This window comes from Episyrphus balteatus, chromosome 3 (genome assembly GCF_945859705.1).
Source record: "Episyrphus balteatus chromosome 3, idEpiBalt1.1, whole genome shotgun sequence".
Taxonomy (NCBI): domain Eukaryota; kingdom Metazoa; phylum Arthropoda; class Insecta; order Diptera; family Syrphidae; genus Episyrphus; species Episyrphus balteatus.
In genome coordinates, this window is record NC_079136.1 from 130,142,683 (window position 1) to 130,166,470 (window position 23,788).

The window sequence follows — 23,788 nt, forward strand, 5'->3', positions numbered from 1 at the left end:
AAAATTAGTTCAAAGTAGTTTTAAGTACTTAGCAGTAGATAAATAGATAAATGTTCCCAAAGGAACGCAGCTATACTTTTTAAATAATAGTCTCGTTCCATTGGAGGTCAAAGATACCCAGAAGGAGATCGGAAACTTTTGTACGTTTTACCTCCTAAAACCCAATTGTTTATTTCGTGTTGTTGTAATTTCTTTTGTATCCGTGAATAAATTTGAAATACACACATAGTTTAACCACAGTGTTTTTACGCATACATAAGTAACTTTTCACGCATACTTAGCCAAAAGCCTCAATATTTTCACGCATACTTAGCTAAAATCAATCAATCAATCCGAGGTGCTATGCAAAGCAGTATGACGTTAGAAGTTTCCCATCTTCTTTTGGGTATCTCTGTTGGAGGTGGTAGTTTACTCATGAGTCGATCTAGTACTACAATTAAACACATGATTTTCTACTCTAGTAGATACGAATATTGGTAGTTGTTGTACTAGATTTCTACTCACGAGTAAACTACCATCTCCAATGGAACAGAGCTAAATTATGTAGTCGCCCTAATAGCCCTAGTTCATTATTAGCCCTGTTCCTTTGGGAGGTGGAAAAATACTAGCGATTTTCAATGGAACGCATTGTCAACGAAATCGATACAAATCGTATCTACTCGGGAAGAAAGGCATGAGTAGTTCTAGTAGTAAATGCACTAGATCATCTACTCATGAGTAAACTACCACCTCAAATGAACGGGGCTATTGGTGGTAGTTAACTCATGAGTAGATCTAGTACCAAAATTAATACATGAGCTTCTGCTCGGGGAGAGGAATGTGTATTTTATTGTACTAGATTTCTACTCATGAGTAGCTTACCATCTCCAAAGGAACGCGACATATATTGGGTCACAGACCCCGATGAAATTAAGAATTGGAATTTTTACGTAGACGTCAAATACTATTTCGAAGAAATTAGATTCGACTTGAAAAAGGTTTTGTTTTCCTGCAAGAAAAAAAAGAGAAACGAAAAATATAAATAGGTAAAAAGCCCTTTATAAAAAAGGAAAAGTTGCGTTTGAATCCAAAATCTTTCTGCATCATCGAGCAATTTTTGTCTGCAGTTAAAAATTAATCATAAATAAACTAGGGTAATAAAATAAAATTTAAAAGCATGTTTCGAATAGAACCCAAATGGGAAAATTTCGGGAGTTCCTCAAAAAGTGTTTTCATTGCTAGATAGCTCATTATGTTTGATAGCGCATTCACTGTTCTCTATCCGACTCGTTTTTTCTCATAAACCTTCTTGTATCCATTTCATTATTTGTTTCCTCGTTCCTATACAGAGCTTATTTGTGATCTGTTCACAACGAAGTATTGGATGTTTTCGTAGGGTCTTTACTTAATTTCCCCTTTAAACCTAGTAGCACTCTGGAATTGGTCACAAGCTCAAAGTTTGACATCGCTTGCTGCAAGAAGTTTGCAAGAAATAATTCCTCACAAGATCATGTTCGTGAGGTTCTTGTACGATTTTGGAAATAATTTAGGCTGTATTAAAAACAGTCTATCATATCAGGCTCTGCCATCCATATTAATTATATCTATGGAAATACAAAACTGTTTTGACAGATCACAAAATACTTAAGATATAACATGCTGTGTACCTTGAATGGAAACTTCATATACAAAAATTGAATTTATTTATGAATTCAGATGACGTCACAAAAACAGAAAGAGATAGAATGACGAAAACTTAAGTACATTGCCTTGTATTCTTCATATAATATATCTTGATAGACATCAATGCAAATTGATCCAATCAACATTTTTGAAGTTTTAATTTAATAAATTAACAAATACCGTTATATCACATCCCTGTTCAACACTCTCTTACAAAAATTCTGATATATCCAACTCACTGAAACAGAAAATGCGTTTCTTTCCGCCGTGTTCTGCTGTCAAATTATTTCTTATTGGTGCGAGTGCGAGTGCGAGAAGAAAAGAAACTCTACTTGTGGTGTGGTGATAACGAACTCGGAAACGATCGCCAAAAGCGATCTTTCGTCAATTCAATGTTCGAATTCTGTCAAAGTAAAACATAATAAAAAAATATATACAAAATAGTTTAATATAAAAATAAACAAAAAAACTATTTAATAATTATGTTAATAATACCCAAAAGAATTATTAATAAAGAAAACAACGCGAATATGTAACAAAAATTATCACATTAAGAAAAATATATATAAGATACACTTGCTACTATTTGAACGTATTTGTGCTTACGTAGATATTAATAAAAAAAAAAAGAAAAAAAAAAACAAGGTGTAGTGAATAGAGTATAGTGATACTGATTTATTTACCCTATTCTCCATGTAGTAGTGTAAAATGGCTTAAATGGATATTATGACAAATAAAAAAAATAACGATGACCGAACAAAATAAATATTAATAAATCAAAATTGTTCGCTAAATATTTCTTGTCATACATTCGATGATTTAAACTAATCAAATAAAAAGCCCTACCTTCTCAATTGTCGTTCGCATATTCAACAGTTGGTCGATCTTCGTAGTAGTGCATCAAAACGATATTGCATGTTTATGAGATGAAAGACGACCACGACGATGCTGGCTCGCTATTCAAATGTGTATGTTGATAAAAATTTGTTTTTTTTTGTATTTTTATATTTTTATTGTAGTACACAAAATCGCCACTCAATTGAAAGTGTTAAACAACGGGAAGATACAACTAGTGAGTGACTGAGGAGAGAGAGAGAGCAATGAGGGAGGGGAATGACATGTTTATTTTATTAAATATTATGAATAAAATTTTGTTTTGTAATGAAATTTTATTTATAGGTAATTTATTTGAGTAGGTTCTTGAGGTATTTTTTTATTGAATTTTTTAAATTTTTTGAGTAAACCTGCATATTTTGTATGTACCTACAACAATGTTGTTTTATTTGCTCATTCGTTAACAATTTAAATTATATCCAATGGCGAATGAGGGATTTTTTTTTTAGATTTTAATTCATGTGCATAATAATGATAAGGTTCGATTGAAATGTCTTGAAAACCGCATAATAGATACAGATATACATATTACCAATACATAATAGGTATAAAAGAAGAGAAGTATAGGTTTTATCAAGTTAACCCTTCTTGCATTAATTATGTAGTTGTATTCATGGTTTCTTAGAATCGAGGTTTATTTTAATCAGCTATTAAAAACTATGATTAGATATAGGTAGGTACCATGTTTTCAATAATAACATACCTTGCTTCGTTTTTTTTAGGTAGGTAGGTATTGAAAAATTAATATTATAAATTATCATTGTGTGTGCTTGTGTGGTGGATATTTTTCTGGAGAAATAAATAAAATGTCGTATGTTTTTGATCGGATGTATGACATTTATACGATAGTGTGGGCTTTTACTTTCAATAAGCTGATAAGAGTATACATTATGTAGATACAAGGGAAGAATTAACAAGTATATCAGTTTTTTTTTCTTATCAGACTGATTATATGAATGATTGTGGTTCTACCTGATTTTCATATTTTTTTTATGATTTTTTTTTAAATTCGTTTACATAAAATATGTAAATAATATATATTTTATACAAACATTTATTTAAATTAGTACATAATTAAATGCATTTTGTATTGTACCATGTACAGATAACAGATAAAATCTCTACATGTGGCTACATGTAGGACCGTATATACATTGAACTTTATTAGGAAAATTTTAAAATGATCGTTTTAAGTATAAGGGTCAATATCATGGAGGTGGGAAATTTCTATGACCGAATTCTTAAAAAATCAACTTTGTTTTAGATAAAAATTTCATGCTCAAATGTTCGCTTTAGCCATAATTTGTCGGTTCATGAACGGGCAGAGCATAAAAATGTATATTTTTCAATTTACCGCAAAACCCCAAAAATTAGTACTAGAAAAACGTTCCCGGAAATGATGGTTATCTCTTCAAAACGACTTTAGGGGTCTAGAAATAGTATCAATGTGAATGATATACTATTATATTAAGGTAGTAGGTCATAAATTAATGAAATATAACTTTATTTCTTGGGACAGAGACCGATTTCTACAAAAAAATGCATTGTAACTTTTTTGATAAAAGTGTAATTACAGCCATACTTAGATAGACTACTAAGTAAAAATACCCAAAAAATGCAAAATTATGAGTGTTAGACTACATTATTTATTCAGATTCTAAAAGCGTTCCCGGAAATGACGTTCCCGAAAATGACGTTTTGACCTTAATTTATTTTTATTTTTTATGTCACAAATTATTATATTGCAGTGGCCTCGATTTTCGATCATAATATCACCAAAAAATTAAAATTTCAATCTAACTATACCCCAAACCAAGCGTTCCCGGAATGACGGTTAATTGATGTACGCTACTTAAAAATGAAACTAAAACTAGCTTCTTACATATATATTTTATATATTTATCCATAAAAATAAGCGTGGAATGATAAATCTATATAAAATCAACTTTAAAAACTGCTTTCAGCACAATTTGTAAGTTAGATGATTAAAATATTGATACATTAAAAAATGTTGCTTTTATGCGTCATTTTTCTTCAGACAACTTTTATTAATGTATAAAAAAACAAAAAACTTAATTTTTTTGTAAGAGATGTACCAATTTATAAAAAGTATTGTTTATATGTAGTATTTAGAAAAGAAATACTTAAAAATAATTGACTTTAATGTGTTTTTAAGTCATTTGAATATCAGTTTTTGAGTTATGGACATGTCCGGGAACGCTGTTTTTGGGTATATAAAATGGAATAAAAAAGAAATTTAAACTTTTCTAACCGAAACAAATATATTCGTATATGCGTGTCTACTATTTTAATTGGTAAATGAGAAAAAAACTTTAAATAAATATTATTTTGATTTAAAAAAATGCCTGTACATCAAATTTTCCACCTCCTTAGTTCGGAGGGCAGAATCATTATTTTGTGTCTGTCACGTCTCAATTTGGCAGCGAGTGAAATTTCTAAAAGATTGGAAGAAAACTGTTTGAAATAATGGTAATGAAAAATTTTATAAATTTTGATATGGCACACTGTGGGCTAGAACGCTATTTTAGCTGGAATTAATTATAGAAATTCTTGAAATAGTCTAAAATTGCAATTAAAGGCATTAAAATCATGTCGAATGATATAATAATGATAATTTTATGGCACAACAGACACTAATGATAAGAACAACAACTAAAATAAGCGAATTATTATGTAAAATGAGGTTTTCAAATTTACAACACATATTATTAGTCTAAAAAACAAAAAAAATGGGGTCTTTGAAGTTTGAACGCATCAAATTCGAAAATGGTATCATTGAAGCGAACAAAAGTTGTTTTTACTTAATATGGAACGTAAAATGTTAATGCAAATAAAAAAAACCGTTATGTGAAAACCATTTAACTTGTTTTCTTTTAATCGTAAGTGGTTTTCTGAATATTTTGCTCCCTAAACTTTCGGAGTTACAGCGAAAAAAGTTTGCTCTTGTAGGACATTAGTTTTATATAAAACATAAAGCCATATAGGCTAGCTACTTTTTAAAATTATTTCTAGAGTGTGCCTACGCGTGCCTTTTTTTTAAAGCTTAGGAACATTCGTTTTATATAAAATCGGTGCTAGTAACATACTTTACTTTAAAATTCATACACAAAAGTTAAATATAATAACAATTTATTAGCAAATACTATATATTTGGACATATCACTTATTGATAAACTAGCAAAATTTTCACAATCAATCCGTTAAAACAAACTCGGTAAACGAATATCTGGATAGAGGAAAAAGTGGCCTTTTTTGTTTTTTTTTTTTTCGAAAAATTGCTTTCGATTGTGTTTTTTATGTAGCCAATGAATGTTTTGGCCTCAACTTTGAATGAGAAATTATAGCTAGTACATTTATCTATCGAATGAGACACAAATTATCAATTTTGGAAGAAGTTGACATTTTTAATTAATTCCAGCTAAAATAGCTTTCTAGCCCACAGTGTGGCACTTCGATTGCACTTTAAGAAAAAAAAATTAAGGCAAGTCGCAATGGTCGTAGTATTACCCTTTCAGCAATGAATAGCCTACTAACAGTAATTATTTTTTGAAATTCCGATCAAATAACTTACTTTAAGTGTATATACTTTAAACATACAAGATATACCAACAAAATTAAAAAAATATTGATAGGGAACGCTGTTTTTCATATAGTTTCTTCATCTTCAATAAATATCTAAAATATATTATCCAAGTAGAAGATAATCCATATTTATCTTAATTTAAAAATAAATTTAAATTTAAACTTTATCTAGAATTTAACTCAATTTAAAAATACATTTATTATAGATTAAAAAACAAACTTAATAAATTAATTTATCTTTTTATTACAGTATTGTTTCAACACATTATTAGAAATGCATTAAAATGAAGGAATCACAAGACAACCTCCCAACGAATTTATGTGATCAAGACCAGAAACCAGATGTTCTTCCCGAAATTGATTTGAAATATAAAGGTAAATTTATTTATTATTTATAATAAATAATAATAATAAATTATCGAACCCACCATCAAGTTCAATTCGCTATTCATAATAAGCGCCTTATTTCGATCACTATCATATGATATTTTTCAAACGAAACAAACTGAAATTAGCTGTCTATCATAATAAGATCAAATTTAATTATTTATTTCTTAAAAAAAAATCATTCTCACTAAGATATTGAATGTCTTATTAAGTAGTTAAGGGTTTTCCATTAAGATACTCTGTACAACTTTATTAAGTTTGAAAGATAATATAGTAAAATAGACGGCCACAAGATTACTTATCTTATCGCAGCACTTGAAAGAAATTGACTACAAATTATTCCGGAAATGCCAATTTCTTGTTCAAGCAAAACTGATAAATCTTGTCCGATCAGCAGTTTCGTACATGCTTTACATAACGATGTATTTTTTTGTTTTTGTTTTTTAGTTTCAAGGACTACCTAACTCTCATAGAGAAAAAACAAGCAAATCAATACAAATATCGAGGTTTGGGTTTAGATATTAGAAAATAAAATCATTAAAATTTGGGTCTATTATTTTTTTTAAATTACTTCTAAGATTTTGAACGACCAGCTATGAACACCATTTAAAACATTTTGAAATATGATGGATGGTGTGATTATTTTGTCGCCCTCAGCGATAGAAATTTTATATTAGGTATTTAAGTTTTCTTATAGAAAAAAAATGTTACGCATACACCCTAGTGAACAAATCGTTCGATTTTCCCCTTAGACGACCTGTACAATTTTTAAGGGTCCAATATATGTACATATTTCTAAACTTGACAAAACCGTGACAGAGTTGCACTGTGATGAAATTAATCACAAAAAAGTAAACTAATATAAATATCGAACTCTCGGTTTGGATATTCTAAATTAAAATCATTCAAATTTGGGTTTTAAAATTTTGAATGACCAGCTATGAACATAATTTAAAACATTTTGAAAAATGTCTTATGTCTACACATAAGAAAACCTGCTAAAGTGCCTCCCCATACCTTGAAAGGGTTGCACTGTCTTGAAATTAATCACAAAAAAGGAAACTTGTATAAATATCAAACTTTCGGCTTAGATATTCTAAAGTAAAATCATGCAAAATTAGGTCACATTTATTTAAATTACTTCTAAAATTTTGAACGACCACCTATGAACACAATTTAAAACGAAGAAGATAACATTCACCATTTAAAACATTTTGAAAAATGAGGGTATGGTTATTTTATATTAGCTGTTTAAGTTTTCCTATAGAAAAAAATGTTACTCATACACCCTAGTGAACAAATCGTTCGATTTACCCCTTAGACGACCTGTACAATTTTTAGGGTGCAATACCTATACGTATTTTTAAACTTAACAAAACCTCGACGCGGTCGCACTGTGATAAAATTAATCACAAAAAAACAAACTAGCATAAATATCGAACTTTCGGCTTAGTATGCAAAATTGGGGATTTTATTTTTTCAAATTTCTTTTAAAATTTTGAACCACCAGCTATGAACAGCATTCCAAATATTTTGAAAAATGATTGTATAATTATTTGGTCATCCATAGCGATGGAAATTATATATTAGCCGTTTGAGTTTTCCTATAGAAAAAAAATGTTACGCATACGTCCTAGTGAACAAATTGTTCGATTTGCCACTTAGACGAACTGTACAATTTTTAAGGGTGCAATATATGTAGGTATTTTTAAACTTAAACTCATGCTAGGGTTGTTACCCCATACCTCGACAGGGTTGCACTGTTATGAAATTAATAACAAAAAAGCAAACTAGTACGTATAAATATAGAAAATATCGGCTATCATGCAAAATCGGGGCTATCATTTTTTCAAATTACTTCTAACATTTTGAACGACCAGGTATTAACACCATTTAAAACATTTTGAAAAATGATGGTATGATTTTTTTGGTTATCCCTAACGATCGAAATTTTATGTTAGCTTATTTGCCACTTAAACGAACTGTAAAATTTTTAAGGGTGCAATATATGTATTTTTAAACTTAACAAGACGTGCTAGGGTTGCCAACACATATTTCGACAGGGTTGCTCTATGATGAGCATTAGAATCTGAATACAGAAAACTATGACGTCATAGATGATTGGTATTTTTTTTTTGTTGTACTAAATCTTTGTTCACCCTTTTCATTGTTTATTTTTTTTTTACACAAAATTGTATCTTTAATTTTTATTTTGTTTTGAAAGCACATCGCTATCAAGAATTGCGGTTCATATTTCACAGTGCACACTCATTGTGAAAAAAAGCAAAATATAAATTACATATCAGAGAATAATATTTATTGCAATGCTGACTAATTTCGTTGTTATGTTATGTATAGGTATCCCCTACCCTATTAAGAATTAACCATATTTGTTTCTTTAACAAACTTCTTAAAAGTTAACTAAATTTGTAACCTCCCTTTTACAAAAAGGTGAATTCTAAATTATTTATATAACATACATGCATATTGCATATTTCTTTAGCAAATTCATGAACCCTTCGCTTAGTAATCAACGCAGGTCGAGTTCGTCTGATAACCTATGCAGAATTTTCCATATTTATTCTTTTTGTTTTTCATTTTAATTTCTTTTTTGTTTTGTTGTTTTTTTTTTCTTATTGCTGTTTTGATAGATAGTGAACCACCCATATAAAAAATATAAAAATATTGACTTCGTTATTGTGGAGGCGGAATTTCGATGAGGCACATAACATAAAGTCCAGTTTGATTCAGAAAATTATTGTTGTTGATTATTATTTTTGTTTTGTTCCTTTTTTGGAACAAATTTATACTTGTGTTATATCAACTTGCTAAGAGTTGTTTTCTCTGTAAACCACAACAAACGGATATTTTGTATCCTTAGCAATCATTTGTTGTTGTTTACCGTGCAAAATTTTAATAAGCTATGTACTTAGTTGCCAATAAAACACGTCTTTTATAAGACATAGTTTTTCTTTTCTTTACAGCTATTTAAAGTTAAATGAAAAATATTAATCACCATACTATAAATTATAATCTACACGTTTTGTTTAAATTGCAAATACTTATTAATTAATTGGTTATCGATAATTGCCACTTATAATTGTTGTGACTATGCTATAATAAATTAATGCATATAGAGATATAACTTTTAAAAAAACAAAAAAATTATAAGAGAAAACTACTTTTTTTTGTTGTTTTCTTCAATCAAGACTAGTAATCCAGTTTACAACTTTTCAATAAGGTCTAATTGCAACGTGTTCCATTTAGATATTGTTTTTTTATGAATGTAACTGGATTTTTTTTTTAACAATAGATAAAGATGAATTGTTTTTATATTCATGTAGTAAATAAATTAGAACAATTTATATTCTAAATATAAAAAAACGTTCGAGTATAATTTATAGACAAAAGAGGCACTTATTTAAGGTAGTGTCTAATAATTTTGAGTAAAGAAAAAGTTAAAATAAAATAGGAGAGTTCTTAAATAAATGTTTATTTTAGAAAATTAATTTTGTTTATAACCTGAAGAAGATTAAAAAAAAAATAAAATTTGGTAAAACTTTTCTTAGTACTTAAATATAAAAACATTTAAATAAAAATGTTAATAACAACTGCGATTTTTTTAATTTTACATCTGCCTAAATTTGAAAAATGGAACTGCTTCTCTTTTGATGCAAGTTCTTCAATTATATGGCAGCTATATGCAGTTGTTTTGGTTGCAAAAAATATAAAGAATTTGAAATGAGTGAAGGGTTGCGGATGTATATCATCAAAATCAAAAATTTACAAAAGTAGAAAAAAAACTGTTAAAAAAATAACAAAACAAAAACGCAAAGTTTTAAAACACATTTATATGAGAAAAATATAGCCCTAACTTATTGTTTGAATTAAAATACATATAAAATATTCTCCATGCCTCATCTACGCATTTTAAAAAATCACCTAAACATTTCCGCTCAATTCTAATATTAGAGTCATGTGTATGATTAATGACAAGATCCTTTGATAATGTTCTAGTGAATTATAGTAAGTTTCTGATTAATCATAAGGATAAACACCAGTTATTATACAGCAAAATATTCTAGAGTCAAAGTCCAAAAAATATCGTCATATCGCTCTTGAAGTGCTACACAAACTTAAATTATAATAATCTTAGCTGCGCGCGTCGCTGCTTTACATTATGTCTTAAGTCTTACAATTATTGACTAAGCAATACAAGTTTAATTTAAAACAAAAACAAAAAAAAAAATCTACCAACTTAGGTATTAATCTTTAGCGAATAACGATAATCCATTTTTTGGGTCGAATGATTTTTCACACTCAGTCAGTCTTAGCTCTGCCTCACAGTCTCTGACTCTTTGATAAGAAAGTTCGATTCTCAGAGACCGATTAGAGAGAACTATACGACAAAAAAGAGCGAATAATAAATATAAAGTAAAATTAAAAGCAAATACATTCGCATTCGGTGTAGTGTGTTGATAGATAGATAGATTAGGTGCGACAAAATGTTATGTGTACAATCTTCTGCTCCGGCATAGGGGCAGCACTTGATCAATACAAACGTATTTTATTTTGCTGTGATGTGCTAGTTATAAGCAGGCAAGGCACCTTTATCTCAGCCAGCAGCGTAGCTATGTTGAGTGTAGATCATTTCATTACAGTCGTCAACGTCGTCTTTGAGTACCTTTAGCTTCAACTAAACAATGATTACCTAGCAGATTGTGATAACAGAGGTCTTAACGATTTATTGGCTCTTATACTCTTCCCAATGTGACATTGTTGTTGGCTTAAGCATACAATTTATTTATTTATTTGTATGTTTTTTTTTTTTTTTTTGTATTTCCATTTTTACTTGTCTGGTTCTCTTTGAAGCTCTCTCAGTTTTACTTATGAAAATTCTAAGACAGTTAGTCGAGAGATATTTGTTAAGTCAGTTCGATATTACAACCACTAAGTCTTAATAAGTAAGACTATCGATCTTTTTAGCTGCTTTTATGGATATAATACAGGCAAATGACAAAGTTTTGATATACTATCATATCAGTAGTATTGCAGTGCTATAGTGATGACAATAAAATACGGAAAATATTATAAATATCCATTATTTGTTTTAACATTATTGTGTGTAAATATTATTCGAGTTTTTAAAACATTTTCAAGAGGTTTCAATTGACCACCTGAGTGCTTATTTTTTTTTTTTAATTATATTTTTTCGTATTATGCGGAGTTGTTTTTTTGTTAATTCTTAAATAAATAAAAAATAAAATACCTATAGTATTTATCGTCAAATATATTATATTTATACTATATACTTAAATATCTATTTATAATGCTCAAAATGAAAAGTGAAATTATGCCGCCAAGTGCTTTTGATGATTCGTATATTTTATCGAATCATTTAGATGAGAATTTTTTCAGTATGATTAGTGGTAAGCAAGTTGTTTTTTTGTATTTTTTTTTTATATTATTTTCTTTAATTGTGTATCTTTTATTTTTTTTTTCACCTTAATATCGAAAACAAAAAAATGATTGATAGAAATTTTATTATGATGACATTTTTGATAAATCCAGATGTCAATCTATTTTAAGCAACACCTTAAATATAGAAATGATATTTGACGTCTGTATCTACAATGTGAATATGTATATAGAAAGGAATATTTTGGTGTTTTTACTGATAAGACGTTGCCAAAAAAGAAAGTAGGGGTATTTCAGGAAAAGTGCGCGAATTCACAGTAACATTTTGGGAAATATTGATGTAGATAATTGAAAAGGGGTATAAGTTTAAAAGTTGAGTTTTTTATATTCTCAAGGAATAAAAGTGCATAGCATAGTTTTTATATTCAAACAAAGTTTCATAGAAAAACAGTTCAATTTGTCAACTACCATAACTTCAAAAAAAAGTGAAATTAACTTTTTTTATAAGTTAGCTTTTTTCATGTAGAAACTTGTGATAAATATTTTGTATTTGAGCAAAATAATAAATACTTCGATAGCATATACCAATAACATTTTCGTTTTACTTTTTAGTTGGCCTTATCGTGAATTTTATTGGTATTGTAGGTTCGTTACGAATCGCGAAAATACCTATCACAAAATCCACCGTAATTAAATTTTTCATACAAAATGTCATTATTCATTAAAATGAAATCTCTGATCATTGTTTTTCTTAAATATTGTATCGATCGAAAATTTCTATCAAGTTTTGGATTCTTCTGTCCTTAGTTTAACTTAGGTACAATTTCTTTTTTTCCAATATGAAACAAGACCATTAAACTTGCGATGCGCGTTCATATGTATATTTGTACATTATATGAATGATGTTTTCGTAGACAGAATCGAGCTTGAGATGGTATTACATTGATAAAGAATACGGAAAAGTGGTTTCGCTGTAGATATCGCTTTTTCGATATGCAGCCCCTTCAACCAATGTTCCTGAAATTTACTATATTGAAAATTTTTTAATCTGTGGGTGTAACATAAGCTCTTGCTTTTGAAATAAAAAAAAATATTTTTGAACCGTTATTTTCGGTATCTGCCGTGAATATGGCACTATTAAGAATCTCCAATAGATCTCACTTCCGAAAATTTTGTGTAAAAAAAATAACTACTTGCTCTATTGGTTTCGTGTCGAAAAAAAAAATTGAGGTTTTAATCAAAACCAACATTACGATGATGGAGAATTCCGAAAAAGTGGGTCTCGCAATTCCGTCCGTGCGTCTGTGCGTCTGTGCGGTTGTGCGGTTGTGCGTCCATCTGTACACATTTCCACAGCCTAAACGGGTGGACGGATTTTCTTCAAATTTGTTACAGATGATTTTTATGGAATTCTGAAAGTTGGTTTTTTTTTGTTTTTTTCTATATCGTATAGAACGTATACCTCCCATACAAAAAAATACGATATTGCAAATTTCTCGAAAACGGCTCTAACGATTTTGATTAAACTTTGTATACGTAATATTTAAAGCAGTGGAAATAAAACTGCATTTTTATTTTTTCTCAAAAAAGTCAAATAACAAAAAAAAATTTTTTCATTTTACAAAATTTTGCCCTAAATGTCGGCTCTTCCCCAATATCTTTTTTTTTTTAATTTAGAGGCAGCTTTTAAAATCTACAAGTAGACTAACATAAAAGTGCTTTGAACTGCAAGAGCAAGTACGTGCGACCCCAGTCGTGCATTTTATTTTAAAAAGGCTCCCAATTAGATCTTAAATCATTTGAAACGATATTATGGTAATTTACAAACGTATTTCCATTTTTTAAATATTTTTTTATATAATTACTCAATTAAAGTACATAATAAACTCTATTACTTTAGGACTATGTGTAGGTTAGAGCCAGCTGTACATTTTATTTGTTGAGTTTTGTAAAAAATTGTCATACAAAGCATTTGCTTTGTTTTTACATATGTTTCGAATTGATTCATAAAATGGTTAAGTACTGATTTATAGATAAAACTGATTTATAGATTAAGAGAGTTATGTACATACAATGGCGGTTACGAAATTTGTTTTCGTGGAAAATTTGTGGTTACCACGCCGATCTTCAAATGTTCGATTTTTCTTTTGTATGCACCACAGGACCCATGTTTTGGGTTTCTAGTTTCTACGATAACGGGAAGTACTTTTAATTTTAATAACCTGTCAATCTGTCAGCCATGTACAATTTTTATCAATTTTAAGACCTCTCTCACAAACTGCTCATGCTGTACTTATACAGTTCTTTACTAAATCAACAAGTCGAAATTAAATTTTTTGGATTTCTTGGTAATGAACTTAGATGAGCTCAAAATGTTTTTAATTTCTGTAAATAATTATATTTAAACTATTTTCCCTTTAAAAAACTTTAAGATTTTCTTTCGTAGCTGTGAGTGTGTTACAATTTCGGCTTTCTTCGCAACAAACTCATACGATTACATTTTTAAATATTGTTTTGGGGTCCTCTCTAATATTTAAATTTTACTTTGAATCTACGTAGTGGTGACAAAAAAAAAAAAATAATCCGTTAGTCGGATCAAAGATTTATTGATTACGACTAACAATCAAAGATTTATTGACTACACAAAATTCAATAATCAATCTTGATTACTGATTACTTTTGTAATCGGTGATCCATTAATGATTAGACTTACAGTTATTGTTAATCCCTAATCATCAATCAAATTAGTGATTACATATTATTTCTTGAAATTTTCGGAATCAGCAGATATTCGTCGGTTCAAAGGTATTACCTGCTAACTTCTATTGAAATCGTATGTACTTAGTGAGTTTTTCATGTGTACCCACGATATTATCAGGGCATTATAAAAGCAGTGAAAATATTTTTATAGATCCTGCGAAATTGTTTAATCTGCTATAAAAATTCTGCTTTTAAAAACTTAGTTTTTTGAAATACTTCTTTTCCAAATAAAGAATAAATGTGTTTTACAAAATTTAGCAAGAAGAAAAAATCGCGCTTTTTAACTCTATTTTGTGTTGCTTGCTTAATTTTGTAAAATAATTATCTCACTTATTTCAGAAATAATTGTTCCTTTTATCACACTTCATAAAATTATGTTCGAAAATTAATACATACATACATAACAAAAAAGGAAGAACAAGAAATAAAGCATTTATTCGACAAGAATAAAATTATTAAATCTTAGCATTATAGCATTTTACTATCGACAGCATTATTTTTTCCAAAAATTAATTGCCTTGTTGTTTTAAAATATTGTTCTTATCGAGTATGTTTTTTTGTAAACAATTTGTTTATTATTTGAAAAACACCTACATTTTTTCTTTTTTTTTCGAATTTATTTTAACAAATCACAAGAAGGATTGCGAATATATTTTTTTTACCTAATCGCCTTGTGTATTTGAACTTAATCTATTTTTAATTGTGATTAACACCCTTTTGATTTCTTATCAAAAAAAATACGTTGTTACTCATAATCTCTAATTGATAAGCTTTCGATTTTTAAACAAATTCTTATAGGTATAAAGAAAAAGGTAAATAAGCTTTAAAATAAGGCCTCTGACCATTGTAAATCATGTAAGGTACGTACCTGTATATGTACATATAAATGAAAAAGACAATTTAATGAGAGGTAGTTAGATTATAATAACCATTCGAATCTAAAAAAAAAAAAATAACAACAGCCACACTATATTCTGCTGGGGCATGCAAATGACAAAAAAAGTAGTCGTTGAGAGTAAACGTAAAAACAAAACACGAAATAAGTGCAGTTGAACTTTTTTGCCATGAAGGTATTTGAAATTAAAATATAATTGTTGACTTAATATACCTATTTGCCAGTTGATATGTCTATAGATATAAATAAAGAGAGTCGCCTGAGAACTATCTATACAACACACACACATTTACATCATCATAAGTGTTTTTGTGTCAATTTGAGCTGTTGTTTCCTTGAACTGGCCTAGTGTTAAACACCGTTTTTTTTAAACTCATTTTTTTTTTATTTTTTAAATTATCTCTTTTAATAATTTCAAGATATTTATTCCAAACATAGGAAAATCTTTTTTTTTATATTTTATATAAATTTGTTCTGCTTGACATCAAATCAGTTCAATACGACTCATAAAAATGCAAACAATAAAAAAAAATTTAATCTTATAGACTATAATTACACTAAGAAACTACATGTATAGAGGAATATGTCATATAAGCGTGTAATTTTGATCTTTGACACGCATATTCCCTCCTCTCTATTGTTTCTTTGAAGAAAAAAAAAAAACGTATTGAGTCATTTTTGTAACGTAGGTATAGGATTTCTCTACTCTGTGCGTGATATTCTTTTCCTACTGCATTTATTATGATAAGGGCAAATAATTGTTTTATACAATTTGATATTCAACAAAAACAAAAAACTAGTCTAGACTCAGCGAATTTTGTTGTTCGTATAGCTCTCTTTATCAAATTATATTGTGATTAAATATTCTTACACATACAAATAGTGTGTGCCGTATGGAGGCCAAACTTAAATTTATGATTTTTTTGCTTTAAATCAGGAAAAATGAAAAATTATTACTCAACTACAGTGCATAGGAATAATACAGAGCAATGAAAATCTTTTCAGTGATTAACAATGATGTGACTAATGACTTTTAAATCGTTTTGGAGCAAATGTTTATATTTCAAAATGATTCGATAAAATTTTAAATTGGAATCAAAACTGAAATACAACCGATATATTTTTATCATCAATTGACAACATTACCCACTGTATGGTCTACTAAAAATAGAGTTAGTAAATAAATCTATTTAAAAGCCTTTCTAACATACAGCAAAAATTTTGTTGACATACAAGAGGAGGTGTGGCAAACAGCCAATCAAAACCAAACAAATAGTGATAGATACAATAGAATTTTTTTTGACAAAAAATTGATAAGGAACCCAAAGTAAAATGATACGAAAATTTTGAAAATGACAATACTGATGAACTCGTCTGGGTCAGAGGATGAGGTAAAAGATCGTCATCATCAAGACCTTAGTGATAACAGAAATTTTAGCCAAGAATAACGCATGAACTGAGACAGTGTCAAGTCATTTTCCCGTCTAGCAGATAAGAAATACAAAGAAAAATAAGACTTTTTTTTAATTTTGAATAGTTGGGAATGTATTGTTGTTGTAAAAGTTCTTGAACTGGTCCGAAATCATATCAGAGAGTTTTACAATCATAAAAAAATTTGAGTTAAGTTGCCAACTGCTTGTAAGAAAACAGCGCCGCTCAAAAGAATAGATTGAGCCTGTAAACGACGAATATATTTTGTTTTTTTTTTTTTTCTAGAAAAACAAACCTTTAAAAATGTTTCAAGACCCCATTTTCGTGACCTATTTATAAAAAATTAATTTATAAACCTTGACAACGAAAATAAAATGCACGACTGGGGTCGCACGTACTTGCTCTAATGGTAAAAGTTACTTTAATTTTAAAGGTTTTTATTGAAAAAAATTAGGGAAAATTTGATATTTTTAAGGAATTTCATAAGTAGTGAAAAAAAAAATAAAATCTGTTTTTATAACTGACTAAACATTCCTTTACACAAAACCAAGTATGCCGTTTGATATCTTGTAGAAAGCAAATCGATGGAGGCGTTTAAAACAAAAAAAAATTATACATACAAAATTTCTTACATTTTTCAAAAAAAAAAGTTGGTATGCCACTTTAAAGAAATAATTAATTTACACATAAAAACGAAATTTCAAAATTTTTCATCAAATCGTTTTCAAAAAATTGATTTTTCAAAAAAAAAAAAAATGATATATTTTTTAAAAATTAATTACACGTATAAAATACGTTCAGGAACTGTATGAGTTTAAATATTAAAGACAGAAAGGTACACTTCTTATACTCGTACAAAGTTTTATTTTCAACAATTAACGTTTTCGAGAATAGCAATTGTCATCTTCAGATTGTATAGCAAATTAAAAAATTTATTTAAATAATTTTGTCAATAAAATCTAAACATAAATTTAAAAAAAAAAATTTTTTCTCAATAATAATTTTTAAAGGTTATAAACGAAACTTATAATAAAGTTAAAGTGAATAAATGCATCTAGAATTTTGTCTCAAATATTTCTTTGGCCGAAAGTGGTTCTAAAAATTTGTGCAGCAAAGATCGTTCAAATGTTTTATTTTTGTTCATATTTTTTGTTTTATTTATGTAAATTTCTTCAAATGCATCTAATAATTTAGGTTTATTTACTTGTTTTAAAAAACGAAACCCAGCTAAAACATGGTTGTTATTGATCATATGGTCGGCAAGAGTGGACTCGTTTATTTTTTTATAAAAAATTGATTTTTGGTAAAATGTATAACGGTATACCTGCTATGGAAGCTGAAAAATCTATTGAAAATTGGCTTAAAAGTCTAAATACTCTTAATGATGTAAAGGTAAGTGAGTACATGCATCTAGTACACCTATGTTTCTCAAAGAATTATATACAATTTAATAATAATGTCTATGAACAAATAAGTGGTTTAGCAATGGCAAACCCTCTAGCTGCTTTTGCTGCTAATTGTTTCATGGCCAATTTCGAAACAAATGTCAAAAACAATTTTTCAGACTTTCCAATATTATGGGTAAGATATGTAGATGACACTTACATAATAATTCATAAAGACAAACTACAAATTTTTCTTGATTTCTTAAATAACGTAATGCTGGGAATTATAAAATTTACATTTGAAAAAGAAATTGACTTTTGTTTACCATTTTTAGATATTATGGTAAAAAGAAATGAAAATCATATTGAATTCGATATTTATCGCAAATCCACAAGCACAGATAGATGCATTACATCAAATTCATATCACCCTAAACAAACTAAATTTGCAGCTTTAAATTCGTTTTGCTACCGTGCTATCCAAATTCCCCTTAGTGAACAAAATTATAATAAAGAAGTTAGAAATATTTATCGAATAGCTGAAGTTAATGGATACAATAAAAATGTAGTAAATTCTCTATTAAAAAAGCATAAAATTAAAAAAGATTTAAAAAATTTAACATAATTAACTCCATCTATACTTAATCCATTTATATACATAAGTAGTTCATTCGTTGAGGGATTAACTTATTCTTATTCAAAAATTATTTTATTAAATTATCTCCAAATACAACAAGGAATAAAGTAAAAAATCTTTTACGAACAGTTAAAGATAAAACAGAAACCATTGAAAAATCAGGGATATATTCGGTTATTTGTCAAAATTGTGATGAGGTATAATTTGGTCAGACAAGAAGATCAGTAAAGACAAGATGGTCAGAACACTACAAATCAATTTTTCATAAAAAAATAAACGATTCCACTCCTGCCGACCATATGATCAATAACAAACATGTTTTAGCTGGGTTTCGTTTGTTAAAACAAGTAAATAAACCTAAATTATTAGATGCATTTGAAGAAATTTACATAAATAAAACAAAAAATATGAACAAAAATAAAACATTTGAACGATCTTTGCTGCACAAATTTTTAGAACCACTTTCGGCCAAAGAAATATTTGAGACAAAATTCTAGATGCATTTATTCACTTTAACTTTATTATATATTTCGTTTATAACCTTAAAAATTATTATTGAGAAAAAAAAAATTTTTTTTAAAATTTATGTTTAGATTTTATTTAAATAATTTTTTTAATTTGCTATACAATCTGAAGATGAGAATTGCTATTCTCGAAAACATTAATTGTTGAAAATAAAACTTTGTACGAGTACCTTTCTGTCTTTAATATTTTTTAAAAACCCAAAAATGTATTATTTGAAAATTTTCTAAAATTTTAATATTACCTACCTTTGCTTAAACGCCTTTGTATAAAAATTTTCGTTGAAATCGGATTAATCTTGTACGAGATATTCAGAAACCAAAAAAACCGTTTTATGGCAGGTACCTTTAATAGCGGTACAAAAATTGTTTTTTATTTCAAATGTTGGTTCTTATGTGTAATACTAAACACAAAAATTTTAATCAAAATTGTTAGAGCCGTTTTTGAAAAAAAATTAATTTTTCTATTTCCGTTATACGGAAGTACTGTTAGTTTTGGTCATGTATCTAGCTGACTAGTTCTATCTAGTTGACTTTTGTGATCAGAAAAGTAAACTGAATCCTGGAAAAGCTGGTTTGTATGAATTCACAGTCGTACGTGGTGGAGGAAACTTAAGTTGAATAGCACCAAAACAAAATAACGTCCCAAACTATAACTCTGCTTTCATGGCAGTTCCGGTTAAAAAAAAAAAATATTTAAATTTTTAAAGTAAAAGTTATTTGCGTAGGAAAAAAGTTTCCATTAAATCCAAAAATGGATATTTTTTTTAGATAAAATAAATAGTGGGTCTATCTTTCACGATGTAATAATTATAAAGGAATCGTAAAAAGAGTTACTGAGCTAACAAAAATTAATTAATTAATGCAAATAATTGTTTACATTTATAATTTCAGATGCTGAAAATCATATATTAAATAATAGTAATGGAGGTGGAAGTAGTCAATCGGCACCAAGTCCCGTTGATCAAAATCTTAGCCCAACACTTAGCCCTGGAAGCAGTAGTACTCTAGCAGGAAGTAATAGTAGTACTTTCTTGCAAAACAATTCACAAACTGCAACAGTATGTGCGATATGTGGCGACAGAGCTACTGGCAAACATTATGGTGCATCTAGTTGTGATGGTTGCAAAGGATTTTTTCGACGAAGTGTTCGAAAAAACCATCTTTACACATGCAGGTAAGAATAGAACATTTTTTGAACAAAAATAAGTCATTTACTAAACTTCTGTGTTTTTTTTTTTTTTAGATTTTCTCGAAATTGTGTAGTTGATAAGGACAAAAGAAATCAATGTCGTTATTGCCGACTTCGGAAATGCTTCAAAGCGGGCATGAAAAAAGAAGCCGTGCAAAATGAACGCGACCGAATTAGCTGTCGCCGAACATCCAACGAAGACCCAGATCCTGGTAATGGACTCTCTGTGATATCACTCCTTAAGGCTGAAAGGGAAAGTCGCCAGTCAAAAGCTGGCGCTGCAATGGAAACAACCCAAAATGAAGATTTATCCAGTAAACAATTTGCCAGCATAAATGATGTATGCGAATCAATGAAGCAACAACTATTGACATTAGTTGAATGGGCCAAGCAAATACCTGCTTTCAATGATCTGCATTTAGATGATCAAGTTGCTCTGCTGCGAGCACATGCCGGTGAACATCTTTTGTTGGGTTTATCTTGGCGGTCAATGCATTTAAAAGAAATCTTATTGTTAGGAAATAATTGTGTCATTACAAAACATTGTCCAGGTGTGGTTATTATAATAATTTTGTTTAAATATTTAATGGAAATATATAAAATATTTCATTTTTATGCAGATGCACGACTTTCGCCTAATTTGGATATATCACGCATTGGTGCAAGGATAATCGATGAATTGGTTTTTGCTATGAAAGATGTCAATATTGATGATACTGAATTGGCGTGTATAAAGGCGCTTGTTTTCTTTGATCCAAGTGAGTTCTATTAAATTAAATTTCAATTGACATTATTTTCACTATGCTCTTCTACTTATTTAGATGCTAGAGGACTTAATGAGCCACAAAGGATTAAAAATCTGAGGCATCAGGTCCTGAATAACCTTGAAGACTATGTATCAGACAGACAATATGAGTCACGGGGTAGATTTGGAGAAATACTGCTCATCTTACCAGTCTTGCAATCAATTACGTGGCAAATGATTGAACAAATCCAATTTGCAAAGATCTTTGGAGTTGCTCGTATCGATTCTCTATTACAAGAGATGCTCCTTGGAGGTAAGTTTAATTAAAAAAAAGCCCTTACGTAAATTAAAAAATAAAAATATATTCTAGGTGAGTTAGCTGACAATTCATCTCCCCTATCACCACCTATTGTTAATGCCTACAATCCAACTAATTCAATGGACCAGGGTCAAGTTTCTTCAAGCTTAGATCCTCTTTCTCCAACTAATTCTGATCAAATATCACAAGAACCATTGCCAAACTGTATGGACACCGGATTGGATGTGCCAATGATAACACCATTGATTGACTCAATGCCACCGGCAAATAATTTTGATCCTAGACAATCATCATCAAGAGTACAACTGTTGTCGCCTCTGCGTAACAATTCACCAAACTCACCAATGGATCCAATAGATGTGTACAGCAACCACCAACAACAACAACAACAACAAAGGACACAACAAACAAATGCTCATCATCATCATCAACATCAACAACAGCAGCAACAACAACAACACCACGATCAACAACAACGTATTTCTTCATACCGTCAAGAAATGATGTCACCGAATAACAACTCCAATGGCAATCAATTAGATCGTAGCGTTCGTAGCCCAACTGAGATGACATTAAATGAGTACAATCGCACATCGCAAGACGAAATAATGCGACAGCCACCAATTAAAATGAGTCGTACTGACGGCATGACAAGTCCATCGTCATCGAACTTCTTACTTGGTGTTCAGGATAATGACAGTTATAGAATGACCCTTAAACAGGAACCCGAAACTGGCTACTAAGTAGTGGAGAAAAGTGGAATATAAAATAATATTTTGGTATTGGGCTTGCTACTTCGTGCAATAGCTAAGAGATTTTTTGATATAAATTTTATATACAACAGACACATAGTTTTATATAAATGATTTTTATATATTTTTTCTTTTCCAAAAAAAAAAAAAAACAAAAACTGGGAAATGGCACAATCAAAATACTATTTTATCAGCAATATAATATTATTTAGGGAGAAATAACAGTTCTTATCATAAGTTAGATAGATATGCGGTACTTCTAGGGTAGGTAAATATATTAATAAAATACGGATTAAAATCGTACCACTTTTTACCAGTTTTATTTTATTATTTTTTTTAGTAGAATGTGTAGGTAGTATAGAAATGTTGTTAAGGAAGATTTTTGATTTTTTAAATTCATTTTGTTGTAAATACTATTGAAATGAACATGAAAGCGGAAATATACATTGTTTTTATTGTTATAAATGTTTTGTTTTATTGTTAGTATAAAAGCCATAGTGTGAAGCAGTAACATGACTGTCGTCGATAATGGAGAAGAAGAAGTTTGATAGTATACGAATATACCTATTTATTTGAAAATAGAAATTTCGATTTATCAAATTTTAAGTAATCCTTATCACGAATTCCATCCTTATCCGAGTTGTATAATGGCTCAAGGCAAAACCCCAAAAAATTCTGTTAGTTATTGGGATATCAGACGCTAACATGTGGAGCCTTTTGGCCTTACTTATTCGACCTAAAAGCTCTCTGTATTTAGCATTGAAAACTCAAGGCTCGAATTTGCAAGTTCAAGTAAGGATCTCTCTCGATTTGGAAGTTAACCTTTGCTACTATAGCTAACGTTTATTACTATAGCTATAAGCTATGCTAAGTATAAAGAAATATAGGTCTTAAAACTTCTGGTGCAAGCCAATGCAAAAACACCAGTTGGTCTCAGAAATGGAACAATATAGGATATGTTAAGGTCTTAGAACTATTCAGCTGTCTGCCGACGATATATGCAAATAATGTGATACCGTTAAATTGTAGTTAATTTTTATTAAGTTAATTAATGGTTTTTTTGATTTTGCATTAACTTCTGTGAAAAAAAATCAAGGGAAGGAAATAATTCCACACATTTATTTATCCTGTCAATAAAACTATTATCAATATACCAGTTTCAGGGTCAGTTTTGAGGGTCTATGAAA

The 23,788-nt window shown here is 29.0% G+C and overlaps 2 protein-coding genes across 5 annotated transcripts in view; one reads left to right on the forward strand and one right to left on the reverse strand.

The window, feature by feature from the left end:
* Positions 1 to 23,788, reverse strand: part of LOC129916072 (uncharacterized) — a 42,138-nt gene that overhangs the window by 17,350 nt on the left and 1,000 nt on the right. The gene's annotated exons all lie outside the window — the stretch shown is intronic.
* LOC129916076 (transcription factor HNF-4 homolog) lies at positions 1,958 to 23,066 on the forward strand. 3 transcript variants are annotated; one of them, XM_055995856.1, is made up of 6 exons: positions 1,958 to 2,630; positions 6,410 to 6,534; positions 20,488 to 20,770; positions 20,840 to 21,543; positions 21,607 to 21,843; positions 21,901 to 23,066. In XM_055995856.1, exons 2-6 carry the CDS (start codon positions 6,444 to 6,446, stop codon positions 22,590 to 22,592), a joined length of 2,007 nt encoding a protein of 668 aa, XP_055851831.1. In that variant the 5' UTR covers positions 1,958 to 2,630; positions 6,410 to 6,443; the 3' UTR covers positions 22,593 to 23,066. The 3 variants fall into 3 exon arrangements, with proteins under 3 accessions (XP_055851831.1, XP_055851830.1, XP_055851832.1); XM_055995857.1 differs by lacking the exons at positions 1,958 to 2,630; positions 6,410 to 6,534 and adding an exon at positions 11,762 to 11,975 and having other exon boundaries at positions 20,840 to 21,336; positions 21,406 to 21,543; XM_055995855.1 differs by lacking the exons at positions 1,958 to 2,630; positions 6,410 to 6,534 and adding an exon at positions 11,434 to 11,975.